The 15,446-nt window shown below is 36.1% G+C and overlaps 1 protein-coding gene across 3 annotated transcripts in view; it reads right to left on the bottom strand.

Moving 5' to 3' along the window:
- Positions 1–15,446, bottom strand: part of LOC139691461 (serine-rich adhesin for platelets-like) — a 155,468-nt gene that overhangs the window by 6,383 nt on the left and 133,639 nt on the right. For 2 of the 3 annotated variants that reach the window (XM_071589280.1, XM_071589282.1), the window contains exons 4-6: positions 10,885–10,990; positions 8,095–8,127; positions 3,559–3,677 (exon numbers count right to left, since the gene is read on the bottom strand). In XM_071589280.1, coding sequence (XP_071445381.1) covers positions 3,559–3,677; positions 8,095–8,127; positions 10,885–10,990 — 258 coding nt within the window. The remainder of the gene's footprint in view (positions 1–3,558; positions 3,678–8,094; positions 8,128–10,884; positions 10,991–15,446) is intronic. The other variant, XM_071589281.1, reaches the window with a different exon arrangement.

Below are 15,446 nucleotides of genomic sequence, written 5' to 3'. Positions count from 1 at the left end.
TAATGAAAAGTACTGGGCCAAGCACAGAGCCCTGTGGTACACCACATTTTACTTTAAGAGCTGCAGACCGACAGCCATCAAGTTCAACCAATTGGTGGCGATCATCCAAATATGACTTCATTAGTTTCAGTGCAACTCCCTTAATACCATAATATTCTAGCTTTGTTAGTAATATTGAATGATTAACACAGTCGAAGGCCTTACTAAGATCACATAGTGTCACTGAGACTGATTCCTTTTCTTCAAATGCATTAATGACATAATTAACTATGGACTCTACTGCCAAAATCGTAGATTTCCCAGATCGAAAGCCGTACTGGGATTTGGAAAAGAGATTATTTAACTCAAAAAAATTACATATTTGATCTTTCATAATAGCTTCAAAAATTTTACCAAAAACGGGGACTATGGAAATGGGGCGGTAGTTAGCTAAATCATCTTTATCACCTTTCTTATAGACAGGTACTGTTTTGGAATATTTTACAGCTGTTGGAAAATCTCCTGTCTCAAAACATAAATTGACTAACATTGCTAATGGTTCCGCAATGAGCACAATAATGTCCTTTATTAGGGAGTTAGAAAGACCATAAATATCCTTACTGTTGGATTTTTTAAATTTTTTAACAGTCGATATAATATCAAGTGGAGTAACAAAATTCCATTTAAAATTTAAATTATTCGGAGGAAGATTTTGCAGCATATTACCAATATTGGCAGCATCAACTTTTCGAGAGAACAAATTGTCTTCAACAGCTTTTAAGAAAAAATTATTTACAGCATCTGGGGTGAAAGGAAGATTTTCTTTTCCATTACCATGACCAACTTCTTGATTGATTACACTCCATGCTGCCTTTTGTTTATTTTTTGCATTCAATATAAAATCCTTGTAAGCATTATTTTTTGCACACCTAACTAAATTATAATAATATCTTTTGTATTTCAAGTAGGCCTCTTTGTCATGCCGGCTTCCACTGGTTTTGTAAGAGTGGTAGTAACTAAGTAAATCATTTCTAAGAGCTAATAACTCCCCAGTATACCAGAGATTTTTTTTATTTTTAGTGGGGATAGAGTTTAGAATTTTTTTAGGAAAGCATTGCTCAAAAATGCCTAGGAAATTACCTAAAAAACTTGAAAAACATGTTTGTTCTACAGAGTCTGTGCAAAAACCATGCCAATCAATACAAGATAGAAGCAGTTGGAAACTCTCTAAACCTTCTATTGTTATGGGCCTCACAATTATGGTTTTACCTCTATTTGGATATATCTTTTGAGTTATTTGAGTATTAAAAGTGAAGCTTATACCTTGATGGTCAGATAGGAGATAGTCAATAACACTTATACTGTACAGTTCAGGACCATAATTGGTAATTACATTATCTAGGCAGGCAGAAAGTCGAGTAGGCTGTTTGTTTGCCCAGTATAAATTATAAGAAAGCAAAAGATTTTCAAGAACCTGACAATCACTAGTTTTTAGTGTTATGTCAATGTTGAGATCTCCACAAATTATGATATTGGCTTTCAGAGTCAAGAATAGGGATAGTACTAGTTCCAGTTGATTGCAGAAGTGTTCAAAAACACCATTAGGGGAGCGATACACAGAAGCAATGATTAAATTCAGGTCCTTCAATATGATCGCAGATATTTCAAAGTGCAATTCCAGACAGAATTTGTCCAAGTCAATTACCTTGAAGGGCATACCTTTCAAGACATAAATACAGGTACCACCGTTTTTTGCTACAGATCGGCAGTAGAAAGATGCTAAGCCAAAATCACTAAGTTTATACACATCAAATTCATTTTTCATGATCCAGTGCTCATTGAGACATAGCACATTGTAGCCACCATGTTTGACTATCACCTCTATCTCCGTTATCTTATTACGTAAACATCGCACATTTTGGCAAAATAAATTAATGCTATCTAGTCAAAAGGACTTGGGTTTTGATATTCCCGTTTGGAGGCGGGTAACACGTTTCTCTAAGGAACACTTTTCCATAGTGTTATCGGTGTGGCCCCTTGTTATTGAGGTGGATACCGGCGCATCACTAGTTTTCAACTCGAAGTTCGGATTTACCACCGCAGCTGACCCTTCAGGAATATTCTCTGTCTCTTCATGAGTAGGGGTCAGTTTCCGCGGTTTTGGGGGGTAAAATTTCCCAACTTTCACTTCTACTGGCCAAATATCTTCTTTAAGAAGTTGATCCTTAAGGCTAATTGGCGCACAGAGTTTAAAGGAACTATAAACTTCACCAACTCTCAAACTTTCACATTTGAAGTCATTTCCAGGAAATATTCCGGACAGATGCTTCACGATGTCATCAGGCGTTGCATTGGACTGGACACGACCAACGTAGAAGAGAGTCTTGCGAGGCACTCCCACAAAATTGCACGTAACAGCAGGCTGCTTAGAACTCCCAAAAACCGTATTACGTTTGCGTTTGTTTCTCTTGTAATTCACCTTTTGAAAACCTTCCTCGTCAGTAACGATGGATTTGAAACTCATGGTGTTAAATTTTGCGTTTACATTTTTGGGGCACAAATCGGAGTTGTCACTATTGAGGCCTAATTGCTCGTTGACTTCAGGTTTCAATTCCGTAGACAACGTTATAGCTTCCTTTGCAATTGGCTGCATGGTAGTACTTTCCGTGGATCCGGTAGATTGGAGAGCTTGTAACTCCATTTTCAATTTTTCAATGTCGGCCGCCATATTGTAAATATTGGGCTTATTTACACGGCATAAAAAACACTTCCAGTAAATGTCATGGCAGTCCGAGAGAGCTTTTAATACTATATCACTTAAGCCGGAGCATTTATGGTGATATACACACGAGCAAATATCGCAACTAACGACCATATCACGTACTTCGAGTCGTGTTTTACAAGAGCCACATCGTTGTACGGCCAAAGTTGACGCCATCTTGCCATCATACCCACCTATACTCTTCATTTTGTAAATATCTGTGCTCTGCCTCTGAGAAATGCATGTAAAAGTATGCTAATTTTGTTGAGTTTTTATGCTGTAAAAATTGGAATCTATTTGCTATCATTTAAAAGAGTAATCAATATATCTGGGATATTTCTTTTGTTTAAGTTAAGGTTTTAAGTTAGCCAATCTAATCCATGAGTGAACACACTTTCATATATATCTCTACTGGAATCAAAGCTGTTCCACTAGCAGTATATAGCTGTTTCCAACCATTAGGATGACTTGTTACAATAGACTCATAACTTTGAATTCACTAACAAAATTCAATAACGCGAAAGTTTTTTCAAAAGGTAAATTTTAAAAAATAAAAGCATATTAAATTTTATTAATATGATCTAACTTGGTTGATTAGACAACATTATTACAGCATTTTCAATTGTAATGGCACTGTGATATTCATTGCTGCTTATTTGAAATTTCTGCACAGACTACCTAAGCTTTCCTTTGGACTGCCAATTAGCTTTGAATACATTCGATCAAACCACCACTGCTAGGAGTGTAACTAAGACATCAATATAGAGGTTTTAATATTTATATTATGACTGTTATGACTAGATATTGTACAGACTCACCTGGCATTTAGTTTCCATATCAGCAAAATAGCCAGATTCCTTGACATTACGGCATGTAAAACTTGTAATAGGTATTGCTGCTAAATTTGGAAAATCAATCCCAGGTCTTCCTTTGACACCTATGAAACAGTAAATTTTTTGAATAAACAATGAAATAGGTAAATTATGACAACAATACACTTATTGTTTTATAAGAAATAATGGTGTGAATTCGTAATACCATAATCAAGTTCCTAGTACAATTTATAATCATTTAAAATAATTGAGTCGGTATCTATGTACTACTTTGTTTCATGCTATTTGCTCTGCATAGTGTAAATTATATAAGTAGTAAGGAGGAAATCTAAACAGAGAGATGGGTGATGCTGAGGATTAAGTAGTCTGTAATGAATAACTGATTGTAGCACTTTTCCACTTGATAAAATTTTTATACCCAGTCGTTAAATAAAAATTTTATCAAGTGGAGAAGTGTTACGATCAGTTACTCATTATATTCAACTTCCACCACATCACACCTGAAGCTACTCAAGTAGTCTGTAAATAGGATTCTATCAAGTCTAATGATATGTACGAATTGATATCTAGTTTGAAAATTACTTAAATTTTGTTAAGCTTCATTTTTGTATCAGCCCTTATAACAAAACACATTTTAATGAGTTAATCAAGCATTAAATTTTTCTAGAAAAAATGTCAATTATCAGTTTCATTGTTATTTTTCATTGTCAAGTAAAATGATGATTTCCATTTTCAATTGTGCTTTATACTCCTCCAGTTCTAGTGATGAAAATATGGAAATAAGTACATATAGGTACATAAAACTGAGTTTTTACTAATTAATTTCCAGTTTATCATCTGTAAGTGTTGGAGGATCAAATTAGAACTGGTAATTTTCTAGCTTTTTCCCAAAATCTTTTTCAGTTTTATATCTCAATTAACTTAAGATAAACATTTTAAAAGTATCACTGAATGAATCTGCATGATTCTCGTTCTTTTCAATATTCAACCACCCCATTTATTAACAGTTAATAATTTCCCCATGTTAACAGCTCGGTACATGTATCCCTTATCGTAAGCCTTTCAAAACATTCTTCTAGTAGTCACTAAGTTAGGGAGATGAATAATGAAGCAGCTTTATTATATTGCAAGCAATGCTCCAAGTGTAGCATATGTCCTATCTTGATATAGTATAAAGAAGTCTTATGAACTATAATGTTTAGGCAATCTATGCAAATGATGATTCTGATATGTTAATTTTCATAATCCATGCAAAATTATGAAAATTAACATATCGGAATCCTATGTAAATTCCAGGTCAAATACAAATTACAAAATATGCCTAGTAAATTATGAAATATATTAATGACTTGTACCTGATGATGACTCTGAGAGTTGAAACGCATCGTACGTTAAATAAACTGTGGAAAAGTGCAAATTGTCCTTATTTCATTATGAAATATATAAAATGAATCAGTTTCTGGTATAGCAATTTTTATTAATTATATAAAAATATATAAGCATGATGTAAAAAATAATTATGTTATTCTTTGAATGCATGCCTATTAAAGAGAAATTAGTCATTTAAATATAGCCATTTCCCTACAGCATGTATGTACATTCAAGTTAATGATTTTTAGAAACATTTCAACAAAAAATGTGTGCCCATTTGTATTTTTAATAGTGAGTGAAAATATTTCTTTATGCATATTACTTGTACATGGGAATCACATTTTCTTTGTTAGGGAGTGTTTCAGTGTGCAAAATGACAATAATAAAAGGAAGAGGGTATGGTTGTGCAGTTTCAAAATTATAGGCCCAATTTGAAAAGTGTGCTGCATCTTAAAAAATGCCCCCAAAATGTGTACAATTGTTTGAAAACCTTCACAGTTGGCTGTGACAAAGACATTATATCCTCCTCCATCCTATTCACCCTCTTATATGACAGTAATGGGGATTTATATAGTAGATGTGACTGCAACCTAATAGCATATAGTCAATGAACTATGATGAGTACGATTGCACACCAATGCTACTTATTCACCTTCTACATCAATACTACAGTCTTATTCATCTTCCAATCTAAAATGTACTCAATTCAGTCTACAATGCATAGTCTCTCCTATCTTTTCACTCTCCTTCCTTTGCTTTTATAGATTCCTCATTGTGATTTTCATTCTTTATAATTGCAAGTGTGGAACTCATCTTTCTACTATGCTTTATAAAATATCTAAATGTGTTTCATCTTCATTCCTCCAGACTAAATATATCTTCCTACCATAGATCACATTCCCAGTCCACGCAGTAATAACTTCATTTTCCAGGTTATAAATAACATTTCTTGCACTTCTACTCACACTTGTCATCATTTTAATTATGACAGAGTCCAGTTTGGCATTTATCAGTACTCCCAAAAATGCATGAGTCTTTACATCTAGCAAATGTGAAAAGGGTAATACTGGGTGGGACTAGAGCACAGGCAATGTATGCTCAGGTTGCAGTACCTCAAATACTAAATGTTTTTTGAGAAGTAAATAATTACAAATGGAGGGTGAGCTTAGTTTTCTATTTACAAATATGTAGAAAATTAACTTTTTAATATAACTACAATACCCATGCCCAAACATGGACGAAATTATTCTTGTCACGTAGTGAATCTCAAGGGAACATTTTATATTTTTAGACATATTTTGTCTTATTCCTCCCTTAGATAATGTTTTTAAAATACTTCATGTCAACTGGTCCTATAGCACACAGGTGTAGCTGTATCCTCATGAGGCTATTGATGCTAACTCAGAAGGAAAGGAAAGGAGAATAAAGCAAAGAGGAGGAGAATTGAAAAAATATGAAGTCTATAAGAATTGAAGTAGGAGACAAGTTTCATGTATGAAGCATTAATTTTTATAAGCTACAAGTTTAGATGTTTTCATGAAACATTTGCCTGAATGCAAATGACTAAAGTAAGTATTTAAACAAACAAAATCCAACTTGAACCATTGAGAGATGTGTATGAAAAGTATAATGAATTTAGTTTTGAAATCATATATAGAAATGTTTTGGTTAAAAGAATTACAACATTATGGACTAGGAGGCATATTTATGGAATTATTATAAAATGATAACAATACAGTTGATAAACATATATGCTAAACAAGATAGTGTACAAAAATGTCCAGTGATTATGTTAGACTAAATGGTCTATTACAGTGAAATATGCACACATATATTGAGGAGATGTCATTTATTTTTTACCATAAGGTTTACAGGCAATTTTAGATCATGCTAGCAAATGATCCCAGTTGTCAAGGAATCCAAAAATTAAATTACTGCTATCAAAATAGGCTGTAAGTTGAAACTTAAAATATGAGCACCCTAATTTATTGACTTACATTGTGCTCTTTTTGTGGCTAAAGAGTATTGTGTACTGTATCATAGAAGTTAAAAATTAGTTCAAATACACACTGATAAATAAATTACTTCTTACAATGCAATTTCAAAATAATCACTGAGTGACAGCATTGTAATGATAAAAAATGAAATTTATCATAAGTTTAAAGTTTGGTAATTAGGTGTTTTCCATTATTCCAGGCTACTGGGCAAATGCATATGCATAGTGGGTACTAGCGTGCATACACAGACACACAATTCTCAATTAGACATCATATCCATACCATACTCATGTGTTAAAATATGCATGCAACCAAGCACTTGACTTTATTAAGTCCATGCACATGTTTAGGGCACCATCCATAAAGGACAAAAAATACATGTTTATGTATAAACATACCCACACACACCCACAATTCAGTCTTAAAAATTCACATTGGTACCTACCTGCCCATAACCCAAAATAGGTACATGTGATGTATACCAAATGCATAGTAGTAGGTATCTTCACAAGAATTCAGTAAATGGCTTGTGAACTACCCAGTGGGCATGTACATACACAAATTTTCAATCAAATTATTATGTATGTACAATATTTACTTGACTCAGTACATGATATTTTAAAATAATATTTAGAGATATAACTGAATTTATATTTTGAATAAATTCTTTTTGGACAAATGAGCAACCTAGTTATGCTTTAACTATGCAACATAAACGTACAAAATTATGGGCAGAGAGCAACCAAAAAGGGGGATAGAAATGTATATATAGGTACCATCTTACAATTATGGTGTTTAAGTTAATCACATTATTAATCATAATTATTTACTATGAGTATGAGTTATAAAATGCATTAACAAAGCTATTTAAATATTTAAATCCTTTACTTTTGATTTTCTTAAATTTAAATATTCACAAGTTTAAATAATTCAAATTAAAATTAGCACAGGTAATTCACAGGGCCAAGGTATCAAAGTTTTAGATATATAATGAGAAACAAAGTTTTTAAGAAAAAATACTTATTTTGCAGTGCACAGTGTTGAATTAGCACACTTGGCATTACCCAATTTGGATGGTGCCGCCAACAATATGAAAACTTCACAAGTAAGAAAAATAGAATAAGGCACTGTAGCCTTCTTCTCTTCAACCTACCAAAATCATCCGTTGGTGATGGCATGGGAACACCTGGAAAAGAAATCAATCTTTTCGTTTATGCATGTGACATGAATCTCTTCTTTCAAAGGATTTTGTTACTGAGTATGTGTAATGCAACTATAACAACTACTTGAGCCCTCATCAATGGTATAATTAAGCTACTTAAAAGGTAAAAAATCAATAGGTATCCACCTATCAAAGAGCGGCCCTACCATCCAAATGAAAATTATGTCCCTATAAAGTGTTATAAAATATATGCAATTAGGTAATCAGGTCAAATATATAATGAAATGCCTTATTGAGTGAGACTAAATTCCATTCGAGTTCATCAAAGCACAAAACATAAAATAACTTATAATAATTCATAGCTTTATATTCTTGCAATCGCTTTTGCATTTGATTCATCGCAATTTTTTTGGTTCAGGAGGCATGAAAGATGCTGTGCAATGCATATATCAACCTCTTAGACTAAGTACATTACTTCATCCAGAATCTTACAGAAAAAACATTTCCTGTTATTTCGAGCCAGATCCCATTTACCTACTTCTTGCATCCTTACACTGACTAGTCCTTAACAGATGCTGTTATGTATTGCATTATCATGAGCCAAATTGTTGTGATTTTCATGTGTATTTTTTTTATTTTTCTGGGTTTTTCTGAAACACAAATATCAATTTGATCAAACATATTTGCATTATCTACAGAAGAAGATAATAATAATCTAGAATGAACTCTAAGTGACAAATAATAAAAAATTTGAAACACTAAATACTTCTGATTAGATGGATTAAATGAAATCAGTATACAAACTGAAATGAAACAATTTTATGAAATTATATTTTTTATTTAACATGACCTGAATAGTTAATTTTTTTTACCTTACTTAAGAATGAAGAATACTATGTAACATGTCATTTCTTGAATGAAAATGAGCCTAAGGCATAATTAATGACCAAGAGTAATGTGAAAGGGTCCTATTAGAAGCATAATTTGCCTTCTTTAAAATAAAAATTTCTATGTATTCAATTGTTCCCGGCTCAACTTTGTGGAACTTCATGTTCATTAAATGAAGAACACAATGTATATTTCCACTGTTCTTTAATTTACAAGGTACCTGATGATGACACCTAAGCGTTGAAACTAGTTGTATGTAGATAAAGAACAGTGGAAATATACATTGTGTTCTTCATTTAATGAAAAGTTTCTATTCATGTAGTTTCTATCTATTTTTTGACCACTGAGGATATAGTTCATCTTACATTTACCCCTAAATCAAGGTAGTTCCTTCACCTGTTACTTTGTCTATTGTTTCTTAGAAATACACAAGGATTTGCTTAAAACTATAAATGGCTTGATAGAAAGAAAAATAATATTTCTGGATTGAGAAACAAAATCAAAACTGACAAGATCTTCTGCTGTCATTAGACTGCTGAAAGAACTCCCTTTTCTATTCATTTTAAAGTAAATCATGTAGGTGGTAGATAGGTGCCAATTGGGTTCTCAGGTATCCCATTAGCTACGATCATTTGGTATCACATGTACATTCTACTCTGGCTATACTAATATATTGAAATAACTGTACACTGAGTTGTGTGCATGCCTAAGGCGTGGTTTTGGACTTAGGACATTTAGGACTCTTGATGATATCAACTGATTTAGCAGGTTAGAAAATTAATGCCATCATTTTCAATGCACTGAATGAAATTTGCAAGTAGGGCAACCCTGGGTATTGCTGACATTGTATTTTGTGACCTGATGTTCATTGAATGTGACTCACAAAAGGACCAGCTGGTGTCATTATACATTTGAAAAGAATATTTCCCACACTTACCCTTAGCTAATGATGGCAATTTCATTGGTGCATACTTTTGTCAAATAAATGTAAGCCAAGGGCCAATTCCTTTAAGATTAGCATGATTTCAATTTGAATGTTTCCTTTTATTTCTATTTATTTTCAATATTTTTGAGGAATTGTTTTATTTTTTCCATACTATAAGGTCTTAATCAAGCATGTTAATGTGTCGTCTTTTTTAAGTCAGAGTTCTGGAGAAAAAACCAAAATTGAATGGATTTAAGAGGATTAATCATAAGACAAATTTCACGAGCTTCAGATACACAGAAGTAAAATAATTCACGGAGTCATTGTGCTTTGTTATTTTCATTAGTACAGACTTTGCACAGTTGAAAAGCTATGGATACCTATGTATTTCATAAGAAAACAATCCCCAAATAGTACCAGATACTGAGGTACTGAAAGCTTAATGCATGTAACACAAATTCTTACATAAGATAGAATGGAGGGATCAGAATGGTGCAGTGGCTAACATGCAGGCTTCCCACCAAGAGGCCCTGGGTTCAAATCCTGGAGACAACATAAATTTTTCAGTGGTATCCCGATCCCTACATGAGATGCACTGTGGAGAGCCCTTTGAGTTAGCACAACGTCCGTTGGATGGGGACCCAGCTGCGGACCCCTTGGCACCTTTCGACAAGAGTAGGCTAATGCCAATGCTGGATTTCTCTCCACTCTTCCATTCCCATCCATCCCTAATAGCGCAACTAACCTGAGCTGTCGGTAGCCTCCCATAAAAACTACTACTATTTAAGTCAGAATTTATATTTCATCATATTAGATATATTAAATTGGTTCTTTTGCTATTATAATATTAACAAATTTCATTATTTTTATTTTCTTTTGAATTTCATGCAGCTCCAAGTCAGCATATGCACTTAGCCATAATGGTGCTATTATTTACATGTGCAGTATAAACAAGTGGTTCAAGTCACCTAAAAACTCCTGGTAGTAATCATCCTCTTCATGCTGATTTGGATTCGGCTCAGAGTTCTCATCAATATTGGTTGCTGCAGCAGTTTGGTCCTGATTTACATTGCTCTTCACACCATAAAAATTGGAAAACATAAAAAGTAAATTAGTGTAAACAAAAATGATCATTAATTAATACATAGATTCTCAATTAGGCATCAATAATCTAAATTCTTACTAAATTTAACCCTGAGGTCACTAAAAATAAAATTATGCAAGATGTACTCTCATGCATATGAACTTTCATTAGGGTGTAGAAGTACATAACAGTCCATAAATGTTGGCCACACCTTGGTTTGATTATCACCAAGTTGTAGGAAGATTGGCTCTCCAAGCAAGCTAACGCTAGATTTAGCAAGCGGATAAGTTAAATCACATATATACTTTCCACTTTCAGGCTTCACTTAATGAAATTATTTGATGTCTGTATTAAATGAGTTTGTAATATTCCACAGACTTTATTTTAAGGTATAACACGTTTCACTGACTTGTGGCATCATCAGGTATAAGTTACACATACAGCTTTTGAATGGTTGGGGTTTTTTGGGGCGTCAAAGTCAGTGGTGGTGGTGTTTTTGGTTAAGAGAAGGAGGGATGGTGTCGCCTTGGTTATGACTAGGCATTGAGTCTGGTCCGGGGCATGAGCGGGCAAGGAAAGGGGGAGGCTGAGTATGTAGAACCGTTGAATTTGTTTATCCTTGGCCCCCCCTCCCCTTCCCCACCAATGCCCTGGGCCAGACCTAATAACCTTGGTCATAACCAAGGTGCCAACGCCTCCCCTTCGCTTAACAGAAAAACCCACGACCCCTGACTTTGAGGTCCTAAAACACCCAAACCCCCCACCTTCAACTTTCCACCCTCCCTCTCTCTTGTATATAGCCAAACTGGCCTCGGTGGCAGCAGGGTAACGTCCTTGCCTACCAACCCAAAGGTCGCGGGTTCGATTCCCGCCTAGGTGGATTTCCCTCCATCTAGGGCTTGGTTGTATGTGATTGTCTTCAATATAATGTCTGTAATGTAGGATTAGGTGGAAGAAGGGACTATTAGTCTCAACCTCGCCCAATTAAGTCGATGAATAAATAAATAAAACCCCTCTCCTCTGTCTGAAGGGGTATATATTCAACAGCGGTATGTGTAACTTGTACCTGATGATGCTGCTAGTCAGTGAAATGCATTGTACTTTAATATAAAGTCTGTGGAAAATTACAAACTCATTATGGGCAACTACACATCAATTTGGACAACAAGTTAAATCACAACTGAGATCATGTGAATCTCTAGAGATTGCAGTTTTCACTGTAGTTTCTATTATTTAGAATCCTCCCTAATGTATAGTTGACTCTCAGAACTGTACATAGATGATAAGATATTAGGTTTTCAAAAACTGTATAATCTTGGCCTTTGATAACATGCTAGCAATAATATATCATGTATGGATTGCCACCAAGTTTTACTGATGACAAGTTTCATTACACATGCATCAAATTAAAACTTTTGCTTGGTAATAAAGTATACCGCAGAGGCTGATAGTTAAACTATTTTGCTAGTCTGATGACCAAACCATACAGTGTGTGAAATCAGAGTAAAGGTGCCAGTTCCTTTTCCCATGTCAATTAGTTTTCCCGGGAAGTTTTGATGCCCCAAAGAATCACACAGCATATGTTAACCTGAGGTATCCACAGGCTGAATGATCAACCCACTAAGTTATGTATGCATTTATGTTTATACACACACTCACTCATATATACCAACACAGTAATCAAACCAAAGGTTGATTAGATAGGTGAGCGTAGAGCTAAGCTCACTCAGTGCCAAGCCTAACAGCATGTGAAATGCATACATTATTATTGGGGGTGCCAATTCCTCTGTGCAACCTATGGTTTCCCAGGAACATCTTTTACCTGAAAAACCACAAGCTTGGGTGAAGCTGAGGGTGCTCACAGGTGTCCCTGGGAATCAAACCCAGGTCCTCCTGTCAATAGTCCAATGCTCTACCCACTGGACTACCATGTCCCCCAAATATACCTACGTAAAAGCATAATTTTTATCCAGGAGGATTAGTACATATGTGGAGGTAGGCGAACGGGGCGGAGGGAGAGGGCGGGGTATCGACAAGCACTTAGAAACGTCGAACGAAAACATCCACCCATGATACGACCTCGTTACCAAATCACTTCATCACACCCACGATCTTCTTCTTCGACTTGGATCTTCTTTCTCGCTTATTCATTCTGAAGTTGCTCCCTCCCTCGAGAGAATGGATAGGATGGTTATTACGACACGGCAAAATAAGGCGAAAAAAAGTAACCGTCGCCACCGCCCATCGCTCCTCCACCAGCCCCCACTCCACCCTCACCGCACCAGCGAAGGCGCACATGCACGCACACGGGCATGACTTTCGCCACCGCCGCCTATTTTGATCGCGGCCCGCTCACGAGGAAGCTCGTCCTTTATTTTCTCTCTTCTTTTGTTTCTTTTTTTATCGTTCCTTCTCGCAATCCGTCTGCAGCGCGTGAATCCTGCATATCTTAAGCAAGTGACGAAAAAACCGCCAGGAATTCTCACCAGCGAGGAGGAAGTCTTGTGGGCAGCCTGCCTCGCCTCTCCACTTATTCTCCTTTTTTTCACTCCCCCGCCTCTCCCTTCGCTATATGTTTCCTAGCGCGTGGTTCCCGAACAAGTTCGTTGGGTAAGCTAGGGAAAGAGAAGAAACTTAATTGGCCTGCTGGCACCGCTCGTTCCTTTTAATAGAGGCGAAGTAAACTGAAGTTTATCTATACTGCAGAGTGAATGCAATTGAAACGCAGCGTTTAATTAATCAGAATGCACGTAGGGTTCTGATTAACCCAGAATCGTGATCGAAGCGAACACCTGTATCCAAATCAGTTGCATAGGATACGACGTACTTTGTCCCGGGCGGCTGAGCGCAATCGCTGACAAAATCAGAGAATCAATTAGGGGTCACAATTGAGAAGGAATGACTCAGCGGAGTGATGTAAAATATACCCGCTGTTTGAGCAACTGATGATTCACTCCACAGAGCAAACCAAATCAACAGCTTCACTATACTATATATACCATTGCATTTGAATTGCATCCGCGCTCCCACAGTCTGTGACCATACCTCGAACTCGTTGTCCTGCTGAACCATTGAATCCATTTATTTCTGAGTCACCTATCCATCCCACTTCAGTGGGCAATTCCGAAGAATGTGGAAACACAAAGAGCCCAACGGCGCTTGACATATGCAGAGCAACTTATCCCGAGGATGGATCGTGAACCTCTGGTTTGGAGCCGAGTGGAAGACATCAATCAGAGGTTGCGTGCTTTCAGCAGGGATATCGGGGCGTCCTTCGTCGACCTTCACCGTCGACCGTCGAACATAACCTCCCTCTATGCAAAGCACCTCGTCAAAAGTGACCACAAAAGTGATTTTGTGGCTAAACTTATTCATTTTGAAAATAAAGGGCAAATGCTCGATGCTTTGGAGCAGTTGGAAATTTTTAAATGCATCCGTTGCAAGGCTGAACTTGCCAATAAAATTTTCCATCCCTCCCACTCCCCACTCCTAGACCTACCGCTCTTCCAAGTCAACGATTGACACCGAAAGGTGTAATTCTCTTTTCTTCCCAGCTACATTGTAACCTTTTTACCCCTCCAACCTCCCTCTCTGACCAACCCCCGCTCCTTTGATCAGAAGGTATATATACCAAGTTTGCTTCCATGAGGACGACCTGATGATGACGTTCAACGTCGAAGCCTGGGTCGGGGTTTTATAAATAAAGTGTGTGAAATTACAAAGTTAATTATTTCATTTCATTTCAATAGGGCACATATAGTTGCTATTTCGATCGTGAGGCACCCCGACAATCAGGAGATATTGATGAAAAATTAGCACGGTTTCCAAAAAGGTAGATCCTGCCAGATACAACTTGCCATTTTTGTTCACAATATTCTTACTTCGGGAGAGAGCAATGTTCCAGTGGACGCGATTTTTGTAGATTTTAAGAAAGTCTTCGACTAAGTACCTCATAGTGAACTACTCACAAAGCTAGAAGCATTTGGCATGGTTAAAAATATCCGGAGTTGGATTAAAGACTTTTTGAATGGTCGGGTACAATGAGTGGTCATAGATGGAGTTAGATTAAATGCAGTTGAGTTTTTACACTCTGAAATCGTTGCATTACTTCCAAGGTTCCCCAGGGAAGCCACAGGTATACCGCCAGGGTGCGTGGCAGGGGTGAATACACACCAAACTACTTTTGACCCGAATATGACCCTACCGCGAACGGACAATTCTATTCTGATCCCTTATTGTTCGCGGAAAAAATGGCATCTTAAATCTATTTATTACATACTTAATCTCTCTAATTTTATTGACATGATCTCTCCTACCGTAGTAAGATAGGAGTAAGTGTACATTTTCAACATCACTGCTAAAGAGGGGTCCTTCCAATTTATGCAAGAGCTTCAATCTGTAAGGTAACCTTCGCTCATTGAGCGATTCTTAGCCTAGATTCTCTAA

This window comes from Hetaerina americana, unplaced genomic scaffold (assembly GCF_022747635.1).
Source record: "Hetaerina americana unplaced genomic scaffold, ioHetAmer1.1.p SCAF_36, whole genome shotgun sequence".
NCBI classification, from domain to species: Eukaryota; Metazoa; Arthropoda; class Insecta; order Odonata; family Calopterygidae; genus Hetaerina; species Hetaerina americana.
This window is presented reverse-complemented; position numbering and strand designations above follow the sequence as displayed.